The sequence below is a fragment of the Salmo salar genome, unplaced genomic scaffold (assembly GCF_965601325.2).
Source record: "Salmo salar unplaced genomic scaffold, fSalSal1 ptg000721l, whole genome shotgun sequence".
Lineage (NCBI taxonomy): Eukaryota > Metazoa > Chordata > Actinopteri > Salmoniformes > Salmonidae > Salmo > Salmo salar.
In genome coordinates, this window is record NW_027675475.1 from 628,554 (window position 1) to 640,000 (window position 11,447).

General features: G+C 40.9%; 1 protein-coding gene across 1 annotated transcript in view; it reads left to right on the forward strand.

The window, feature by feature from the left end:
- The first annotated feature begins 748 nt into the window (after positions 1-748).
- LOC145877211 (uncharacterized) overlaps positions 749-11,447 on the forward strand; it is a 26,196-nt gene continuing 15,497 nt past the window's right edge. The window contains exon 1 of the mRNA XM_082972510.1: positions 749-760. Within this exon, the coding sequence (XP_082828636.1) occupies positions 749-760 (12 nt within the window). The remainder of the gene's footprint in view (positions 761-11,447) is intronic.

Genomic DNA, 11,447 nt, shown 5'->3' on the forward strand with positions numbered 1-11,447 from the left:
CTCAGTTATTGGTAATGGTGAGAGGTTAGCATGTTTTGTTGTAGTCTCTGTTATTGGTAATGGTGAGAGGTTAGCATGTTTTGTTGTATCCTCTGTTATTGGTAATGGTGAGAGGTTAGCATGTTTTGTTGTAGCCTCTGTTATTGGTAATGGTGAGAGGTTAGCATGTTTTGTTGTAGTCTCTGTTATTGGTAATGGTGAGAGGTTAGCATGTTTTGTTGTATCCTCTGTTATTGGTGAGAGGTTAGCATGTTTTGTTGTAACCTCTGTTATTGGTAATGGTGGGAGGTTAGCATGTTTTGTTGTAGCCTCTGTAATTGGTAATGGTGAGAGGTTAGCATGTTTTGTTGTAGTCTCTGTTATTGGTAATGGTGAGAGGTTAGCATGTTTTGTTGTAGCCTCTGTAACTCTCTCACTCATTATTATTCATGATCTTTCTCAATCATGGTAGTCACAGGCTTGATGTAGTCATTGCAGTCAAAGAATATGGGACCAAATAATAAACTTTTGACTAATTTAATACACTATGAGTGAATTGGTCAGAAAACATATGACTTTTTTAAATAGGGGGACTAGATGCATGAAGTGCTTTCATTTTTCTAAATGGTGAAACAGATATGTATGAAAATATCCTCAAATAAAAGGTGACATTATATACTGTCACCTCATATGAAACATTTGATCTGAAATCCAAAATGTTGGAGTTTAGAGCCACATTTAAAATGTTATCTTCACTGTCGAAATAGATATGTTGTGGACTGTATACTCAATACAATCTAAATCTGATACCTCACTGTCTGTCTTTTGACTGATACTGCTTTTAAACTGGTCTGGTCAGTCTACTCAAATATTTGTACTATACATGTTTCTATCTGCAGGCAAAACTTTGATAATTTGTCATTTATAATATGATACATTAATTTATGAATAGATATGGAAGGTTTCAGGACACTGATATATCTGAATATGTTGAAGAAATATACTGCCACTATTTTCACCACCAAAGAATAGCAGTGTGATTTTAATATGATTTGACTCTTTGCAGGCTGTCAGGCTGTCTAGTCACAGAGGAAGCCTGTGATTCTCTGGCCTCAGTTTTCAGTTCAAACCCCTCACACCTGAGAGAGCTGGACCTGAGTAACAATGACCTGAAGGATTCAGGCGTGAAGCTGCTCTCTGCTGGACTAGGGAATCCCCACTGTAAACTGGAGACTCTGAGGTCAGTATTATCAGATATGAAAGTACTTTATGCATGTAGTTCTCCCATTTGAAAAAGTCGTAATTATTCGGACATATTACTTATAGTGTATTAAAGTAGTCATAAGTTTAGCATGTTGTCCCATATTCCATGCCTGCTGTCACGTTTCTCTAAGACAGAACGCAGAAGCAGACCAGGACAAGGTGAGTAAAATGAAGGTGAGTATTTATTGGTAGTCTTGATGTGTAATTTGAGTGATCCAGGAGACGGAGCGGCAGCGGAGGTGAGTTGATGAGAGTAGATGGGTGGATTCAATGACGTCACTGTATCCACCGACGGCCAGGCAAGGGAGTTGAATGTTCCGGGAGGATGACTGTAGACAGAGTAAACGGGGGGGGGGAGTAACCAGTAACAAGAACAAAACAACAAGACTAGCTCAGGAAACATGAGGCTGTTCGTTGCTAACGATCCAGCAGGGAATGGATGTCAGCTCAGGGCTTATGAAGAGGTGATGATCAGGACCAGGTGTGCAGAAGGTTGATGAGATGCAGGTGTAGGGTAATCACTAGATCTCCCGCCTAACTTCATTGCCTAGCAACCAGATAGGTTTCTGAACGCACCCTTAGACTCCAAACAGAAAACAGTCAGCTCAGGCAGAAACAGACTCAGGAAGCGGGATTCCTGACACCTGCAGTGAGGCTTGTGATTCTACTAACAAAGATCAAACCCCCTCTGTTATTGTTAATGGTGAGAGGTTAGCATGTTTTGTTGTAGCCTCTGTTATTGGTAATGGTGAGAGGTTAGCATGTTTTGTTGTAGCCTCTGTTATTGGTAATGGTGAGAGGTTAGCATGTTTTGTTATAGCCTCTGTTATTGGTAATGGTGAGAGGTTAGCATGTTTTGTTGTAGCCTCTGTTATTGGTAATGGTGAGAGGTTAGCATGTTTTGTTGTAGCCTCTGTTATTGGTAATGGTGAGAGGTTAGCATGTTTTGTTGTATCCTCTGTTATTGGTAATGGTGAGAGGTTAGCATGTTTTGTTGTAGCCTCTGTTATTGGTAATGGTGAGAGGTTAGCATGTTTTGTTGTATCCTCTGTTATTGGTAATGGTGAGAGGTTAGCATGTTTTGTTGTATCCTCTGTTATTGGTAATGGTGAGAGGTTAGCATGTTTTGTTGGAGCCTCTGTTATTGGTAATGGTGAGAGGTTAGCATGTTCTGTTGTAGCCTCTGTTATTGGTAATGGTGAGAGGTTAGCATGTTCTGTTGTAGTCTCTGTTATTGGTAATGGTGAGAGGTTAGCATGTTCTGTTGTAGTCTCTGTTATTGGTAATGGTGAGAGGTTAGCATGTTTTGTTGGAGCCTCTGTTATTGGTAATGGTGAGAGGTTAGCATGTTCTGTTGTAGCCTCTGTTATTGGTAATGGTGAGAGGTTAGCATGTTTTGTTGTATCCTCTGTTATTGGTAATGGTGAGAGGTTAGCATGTTTTGTTGTAGCCTCTGTAACTTTCTCACTCATTATTATTGATGATTCATTCATGATTTGTATTAATCATGTTATCATCAGGATTAATTTAGTGTTTATAAACATGTTATCTACTCACTTAGACAGAAAATTATCCAGTCATCATCCACCATTTTATTATTGGGCAAAACACAACCAAAACAAACTGGAAATGCAACCAACTAGTTTACAACCAAACACTAATCTTTTGACTACTTTAACACACTATAAATGAATTGGTCAAAATACTTATGACTTCTTCAAATAGGGGGACTAGATACATAAAGTGCTTTCATTTTTAAACGTGAAACAGATATGTATGAAAATATCCTCAAATAAAAGGTGACATTTTATACTGTCACCTCAAATGAAACATTTGATCTCAAATCCAAAATGTTGGAGTATAGAGCCACATTTAAAATGTTATCTTCACTGTCAAAATAGATATGGTGTGGACTGTATACTCAATACAATCTAAATCTGATAACTCACTGTCTGTCTTTTGACTGATACTGCTTTTAAACTGGTCTGGTCAGTCTACTCAAATATTTGTACTATACATGTTTCTATCTGCAGGCAAAACGTTGATAATCTGTAATTTATATTATGATACATTCATTTATGAATAGATATGGAAGGTTTCAGGACACTGATATATCTGAATATGTTGAAGAAATATACTGCCACTATTTTCACCACCAAAGAATATCAGTGTGGTTTTAATATGATTTGACTCTTTGCAGGCTGTCAGGCTGTCTAGTCACAGAGGAAGGCTGTGCTTCTCTGGTCTCAGCTCTGAGGTCAAACCCCTCACACCTGAGAGAGCTGGACCTGAGTAACAATGACCTGAAGGATTCAGGAGTGAAGCTGCTCTCTGCTGGACTGGAGGAACCACACTGCAGACTGGAGACTCTGAGGTCAGTATTCCTGTAGTTGGTCAACAAGTGATAACTGTTCACCAGATCCACATGTGTTTACCAGACACACATAGTCCACACCATATGTGTTTGGACAGTGAAACTTAAAGTTTTAAATTTGGTGCTATGCTCCAGCATGTATCTTCTCACTTAGACAGAAAACATCCACCATTTTAATATTGTGCAAAACATAACCCAAAACACAACCAAAACAAACTGCAAATGCAACACACGACTTTGAGTCACAAGCTTGATGTAGTTGTTGCATTAAAGGAATATGGGACCAAATACTAAACGTTTGACTATTTTAATACACTATGAGTGATTTGGTCAGAATACTTATGACTTCTTCAAATGGGGGGACTAGATACATAAAGTGCTTTTATTTGTCTAAATGGTGAAACAGATATGAATTAAAATATCCTCAAATAAAAGGTGACATTATATACTGTCACCTCACATGAAACATTTGATCTGAAATCCAAAATGTTAGAGTTTAGAACCACATTTAAATTGTTATCTTCACTGTCAAAATAGATATGGTGTGGACTGTATACTCAATACAATCTAAATCTGATACCTCACTGTCTGTCTTTTGACTGATACTGCTTTTAAACTGGTCTGGTCAGTCTACTCAAATATTTGTATTATACATGTTTCTATCTGCAGGCAAAACTTTGATAATTTGTCATTTCTAATAATGATACATTAATTTATGAATAGATATGGAAGGTTTCAGGAGACTGATGTATCTGAATATGTTAATAAAAATATACTGCTTCTATTTTCACCACCAAAGCATAGCAGTGTGATTTTAATATGATTTGACTCTTTGCAGGCTGTCAGGCTGTGGAGTCACAGAGGAAGGCTGTGCTTCTCTGGTCTCAGCTCTGGAGTCAAACCCCTCACACCTGAGAGAGCTGGACCTGAGTAACAATGACCTGAAGGATTCAGGAGTGGAGCTGCTCTCTGCTGGACTGGAGAATCCCCACTGCAGACTGGAGACTCTGAGGTCAGTATTCCTGTAGTTGGTCAACAAGTGATAACTGTTCACCAGATCCACATGTGTTTACCAGACACACATAGTCCACACCATATGTGTTTGGACAGTGAAGCTTACAGTTTTAAATGTGGTGCTATGCTCCAGCATTTTGGATTTGAGATCGAATGTTTCATATTAGGTGACAGTACAGAATGTCACCTTTTATTTAAAGGTATTCATACATATACAGTCGTGGCCAAAAGTTTTGAGAATGACACAAATATTAATTTTCACAAGTCTACTGCTTCAGTGTCTTTAGATATTTTTGTCAGATGTTACTATGGAATACTGAAGTATAATTACAAGCATTTCATAAGTGTCAAAGGCTTTTATTGACAATCACATGAAGTTGAAGCAATGAGTCAATATTTGCAGTGCTGACCCTTCTTTTTCAAGACCTCTGCAATCCGCCCTGGCATGCTGTCAATTAACTTCTGGGCCACATCCTGACTGATGGCAGCCCATTCTTGCATAATCAATGCTTGGAGTTTGTCAGAATTTGTGGGTTTTTGTTTGTCCACCTGCCTCTTGAGGATTGACCACAAGTTCTCAATGGGATTAAGGTCTGGGGAGTTTCCTGGCCATGGACCCAAAATATCGATGTTTTGTTCCCAGAGCCACTTAGTTATCACTTTTGCCTTATGGCAAGGTGCTCCATCATGCTGGAAAAGGCATTGTTCGTCACCAAACTGTTCCTGACTGGTTGGGAGAAGTTGCTCTCGGAGGATGTGTTGGTACCATTCTTTATTCATGGCTGTGTTCTTAGGCAAAATTGTGAGTGAGCCCACTCCCTTGGCTGAGAAGCAACCCCACACATGAATGGTCTCAGGATGCTTTACTGTTGGCATGACACAGGACTGATGGTAACGCTCACCTTGCCTTCTCTGGACAAGCTTTTTTCCGGATGCCCCAAACAATCGGAAAGGGGATTCATCAGAGAAAATGACTTTACCCCAGTCCTCAGCAATCCAATCCCTGTACCTTTTTCAGAATATCAGTCTGTCCCTGATGTTTTTCCTGGAGAGAAGTGGCTTCTTTGCTGCCCTTCTTGACACCAGGCCATCCTCCGAAAAACTCACACCTGCCTGCTGCCATTCCTGAGCAAGCTCTGTACTGGTGGTGCCCCGATCCCGCAGCTGAATCAACTTTAGGAGACGGTCCTGGCGTTTGCTGGACTTTCTTGGGCGCCCTGAAGCCTTCTTCACAACAATTGAACCGCTCTCCTTGAAGTTCTTGATGATCCAATAAATGGTTGATTTAGGTGCAATCTTACTGGTAGCAATATCCTTGCCTGTGAAGCCCTTTTTGTGCAAAGCAATGATGACGACACGTGTTTCCTTGCAGGTAACCATGTTTGACAGAGGTAGAACAATGATTCCAATCACCACCCTCCTTTTGAAGCTTCCAGTCTGTTATTCAAACTCAATCAGCATGACAGAGTGATCTCCAGCCTTGTCCTCGTCAACACTCACACCTGTGTTACCGAGAGAATCACTGACATGATGTCAGCTGGTCCTTTTGTGGCAATGTTTTTGGGGGATTCAGTTCATTTGCATGGCAAAGAGGAACTTGGCAATTATTTGCAATTGATCTGATCACTCTTCATAACATTCTCGAGTATACGCAAATTGCCATCATACAAACTGAGGCAGCAGACTTTGTGAAAATTAATATTTGTGTCATTCTCAAAACTTTTGGCCAAGACTGTATTTTTTACCGTTTTAGATATGAAAGCACTTTCGGCATCTAAACTCAGCAAAAAAAGAAACATCCCTTTTTCAGGACCCTGTCTTTCAAAGATAATTCGTAAAAATCAAAATAACTTCACAGATCTTCATTGTAAAGGGTTTAAGCACTGTTTCCCCATGCTTGTTCAATGAACCATAAACAATTAATGAACATGCACCTGTGGAATGGTCCTTAAGACACTAACAGCTTACAGACGGTAGGCAATGAAGGTCACAGTTATGATAACTTAGGACACTAAAGAGGCCTTTCTACTGACTCTGAAAAACACCCAAAGAAAGATGCCTAGAGTCCCTGCTCATCTGTGTGAACGTGCATTAGGCATGCTGCAAGGAGGCATGAGGACTGCAAATGTGGCCAGGGCAATAAATTGCAATGTCCGTACTATGAGACGCCTAAGACAGCGCTACAGGGAGACAGGACGGACAGCTGTTCGTCCTCACAGTGGCAGACCATGTGTAACAACACCTGCGCAGGATCGGTACATCTGAACATCACACCTGCGGGACAGGTACAGGATGGCAACAACTGCCCGAGTTACACCAGGAATGCACAATCCCTCCATCAGTGCTCAGACTGTCCTCAATAGGCTGAGAGAGGCTGGGCTGAGGGCTTGTAGGCCTGTTGTAAGGCAGGTCCTCACCAGACATCACCGGCAACAACGTCGCCTATGGGCACAAACCCACCGTTGCTGGACCAGACAGGACTGTCAAAAAGTGCTCTTCACTGACGAGTCGAGGTTTTGGCTCACCAGGGGTGAGGGTCGGATTCGCGTTTATCGTCGAAGGAATGAGCGTTACACCGAGGCCTGTACTCTGGAGCGGGATTGATTTGGAGGTGGAGGGTCCGTCATGGTCTGGGGCAGTGTGTTACAGCATCACCGGACTGAGCTTGTTGTCATTGCAGGCAATCTCAACGATGTGCGTTACAGGGAAGACATCCTCCTCTCTCATGTGGTACCCTTCCTGCAGGCTCATCCTGACATGACCCTCCAGCATGACAATGCCACCAGCCATACAGCATGTTCTGTGCGTGATTTCCTGCAAGACAGGAATGTCAGTGTTCTGCCATGGCCAGCGAAGAGCCCGAAATCTCAGTCCCATTGAGCACATCTGGGACCTGTTGGATCGGAGGGTGAGGGCTAGGGCCATTCCCCCCAGAAATGTCCAGGAACTTGCAGGTGCCTTGGTGGAAGAGTGGGGTAACATCTCACATCAAGAACTGGCAAATCTGGTGCAGTCCATGAGGAAGAGATGCACTGCAGTTCTTGATGCAGCTGGTGGCCACACCAGATACTGACTGTTACTTTTGATTTTGACCCCCCCCCTTTGTTCAGGGACACATTATTCCATTTCTGTTAGTCACATGTCTGTGGAACTTGTTCAGTTTATGTCTCAGTTGTTGAATCTTGTTATGTTCATACAAATATTTACACATGTTAAGTTTTCTGAAAATAAACGCAAATGACAGTGAGAGGACGTTTCTTTTATTGCTGAGTTTAGTTCTCCCATTTGAAGAAGTCTTAATTATTTGGACAAATTTATTTAATCATAAGTTTAGTATTTAGTCCCATATTCCATGCCTGCAGTGATTACATCAAGCTTGTGATTCTACAAACCTGTTGAATTCATTTACAGTTTGTCTTGGTTGTGTTTTGGATGATGTTTTTCCTAATAGAAACTGAATGGTGAATAATGTCCTGTCATTTTGGAGTCACTTCACTTGTATTGTCAGTAAGAATAGATGTTTCTGAACACTTCTACATTCATGTGGATGCTACCATGATTATGAATAATCAGGAATTAATTGTGAATAATGATGAATGAGCCTCTGTTATTGGTGATGGTGAGAGGTTAGCATGTTTTGTTGTAGTCTCTGTTATTGGTAATGGTGAGAGGTTAGCATGTTTTGTTGTAGCCTCTGTTATTGGTGATGGTGAGAGGTTAGCATGTTTTGTTGTAGTCTCTGTTATTGGTAATGGTGAGAGGTTAGCATGTGTTGTTGTAGCCTCTGTTATTGGTAATGGTGAGAGGTTAGCATGTTTTGTTGTAGCCTCTGTTATTGGTAATGGTGAGAGGTTAGCATGTGTTGTTGTAGCCTCTGTTATTGGTAATGGTGAGAGGTTAGCCTGTTTTGTTGTAGCCTCTGTTATTGGTTATGGTGAGAGGTTAGCATGTTTTGTTGTAGCCTCTGTTATTGGTAATGGTGAGAGGTTAGCATGTTTTGTTGTAGCCTCTGTTATTGGTAATGGTGAGAGGTTAGCATGTTTTGTTGTAGTCTCTGTTATTGGTAATGGTGAGGTTAGCATGTTTTGTTGTAGCCTCTGTTATTGGTAATGGTGAGAGGTTAGCATGTTTTGTTGTAGCCTCTGTTATTGGTAATGGTGAGAGGTTAGCATGTTTTGTTGTAGTCTCTGTTATTGGTAATGGTGAGAGGTTAGCATGTTTTGTTGTAGTCTCTGTTATTGGTAATGGTGAGAGGTTAGCATGTTTTGTTGTAGCCTCTGTTATTGGTAATGGTGAGAGGTTAGCATGTTTTGTTGTAGCCTCTGTTATTGGTAATGGTGAGAGGTTAGCATGTTTTGTTGTAGTCTCTGTTATTGGTAATGGTGAGAGGTTAGCATGTTTTGTTGTAGCCTCTTATTGGTAATGGTGAGAGGTTAGCATGTTTTGTTGTATCCTCTGTTATTGGTAATGGTGAGAGGTTAGCATGTTTTGTTGTATCCTCTGTTATTTGTAATGGTGAGAGGTTAGCATGTTTTGTTGTATCCTCTGTTATTGGTAATGGTGAGAGGTTAGCATGTTTTGTTGTAGCCTCTGTTATTGGTAATGGTGAGAGGTTAGCATGTTTTGTTGTATCCTCTGTTATTGGTAATGGTGAGAGGTTAGCATGTTTTGTTGTAGCCTCTGTTATTGGTAATGGTGAGAGGTTAGCATGTTTTGTTGTAGCCTCTGTTATTGGTAATGGTGAGAGGTTAGCATGTTTTGTTGTAGTCTCTGTTATTGGTAATGGTGAGAGGTTAGCATGTTTTGTTGTAGCCTCTGTTATTGGTAATGGTGAGAGGTTAGCATGTTTTGTTGTATCCTCTGTTATTGGTAATGGTGAGAGGTTAGCATGTTTTGTTGTAGCCTCTGTTATTGGTAATGGTGAGAGGTTAGCATGTTTTGTTGTATCCTCTGTTATTGGTAATGGTGAGGAGTTAGCATGTTTTGTTGTAGCCTCTGTTATTGGTAATGGTGAGAGGTTAGCATGTTTTGTTGTAGCCTCTGTTATTGGTAATGGTGAGAGGTTAGCATGTTTTGTTGTAGCCTCTGTTATTGGTAATGGTGAGAGGTTAGCATGTTTTGTTGTAGCCTCTGTTATTGGTAATGGTGAGAGGTTAGCATGTTTTGTTGTATCCTCTGTTATTGGTAATGGTGAGAGGTTAGCATGTTTTGTTGTATCCTCTGTTATTGGTAATGGTGAGAGATTAGCATGTTTTGTTGTAGCCTCTGTTATTGGTAATGGTGAGAGGTTAGCATGTTTTATTGTAGCTTCTGTAACTTTCTCACTATTATTCATGATTCATTCATGATTTTTCTTAATCATGGCATCATCAGGATGCTTTTAGTAGTGTTTAGAAACATGTTATCTACTCACTTGTAAATAAAATGACTCCAGTCACCATCTGTAATGAACACGATGGGAGACAGAGAGCTGGTTTCAAGCGCAGGGCTCAGCAGGTGTTTATTGTAAAGGACCACAGGAGGAGGCAGGTAGCTGGGTCCAGGGGCAGGCAGAAGGTCATACACAGGGGGTCCAAAAAGGCAACAGTACAGGCAGGGAAACGGCATCATTAGTGAGGCAGGCAAAAACTATCATTCACAGGAGGATTATATACTGTCACCTCATATGAAACATTTGATCTGAAATCCAAAATGTTGGAGTTTAGAGCCACATTTAAAATGTTATCTTCACTGTCAAAATAGATATGGTGTGGACTGTATACTCAATACAATCTAAATCTGATACCTCACTGTCTGTCTTTTGACTGATACTGCTTTTAAACTGGTCTGGTCAGTCTACTCAAATATTTGTACTATACATGTTTCTATCTGCAGGCAATACTTTGATAATTTGTAATTTATAATATGATACATTAATTTCTGAATAGATATGGAAGGTTTCATGACACTGATATCTGAATATGTTGAAAAATGATACTGCCACTTTTTTCACCATCAAAGAATAGCAGTGTGGTTTTAATATGATTTGACTCTTTGCAGGCTGTCAGGCTGTCTAGTCACAGAGGAAGGCTGTGCTTCTCTGGTCTCAGCTCTGAGGTCAAAGCCCTCACACCTGAGAGAGCTGGACCTGAGCTACAATCACCCAGGAGACTCAGGAGTCAGACTGCTCTCTGCTGGACTGGAGGATCCACACTGCAGACTGGAGAAACTCAAGTATGTAGAGGGTTTATGTCAATGTTCATATCAGACATGTTTGATTTTTCAGGCTAGTTAAGACAAACATTCTGACCACCACTTGGAAAAAGTTATATGCTGACTGTGTGTGTGTCCTGTGTGTGTGTGTGTGTGTGTCCTGTGTGTGTGTGTGTGTGTCCTGTGTGTGTGTGTGTGTGTGTTTTTGTCCTGTGTGTGTGTGTGTGTGTGTTTTTGTCCTGTGTGTGTGTGTGTGTGTGTTTTTGTCCTGTGTGTGTGTGTGTGTGTGTGTGTATTTGTCCTGTGTGTGGGTGTGTGTATTTGTCCTGTGTGTGTGTGTGTGTGTATTTGTCCTGTGTGTGTGTGTGTGTGTGTGTGTGTGTGTGTGTGTGTGTGTGTGTGTAATTAATGTTTCTAGTGCGAAACACACACAAATACACACACGCACACTCAGGACAAATGCACACACGCACACACACACACCCAAAGGACAAATACATACACACACACACACACACACAGGACAAAAACACACACACACACACAGGACAAAAACACACACACACACACACACAGGACAAAAACACACACACACACACACACACACAGGACAAAAACACACACA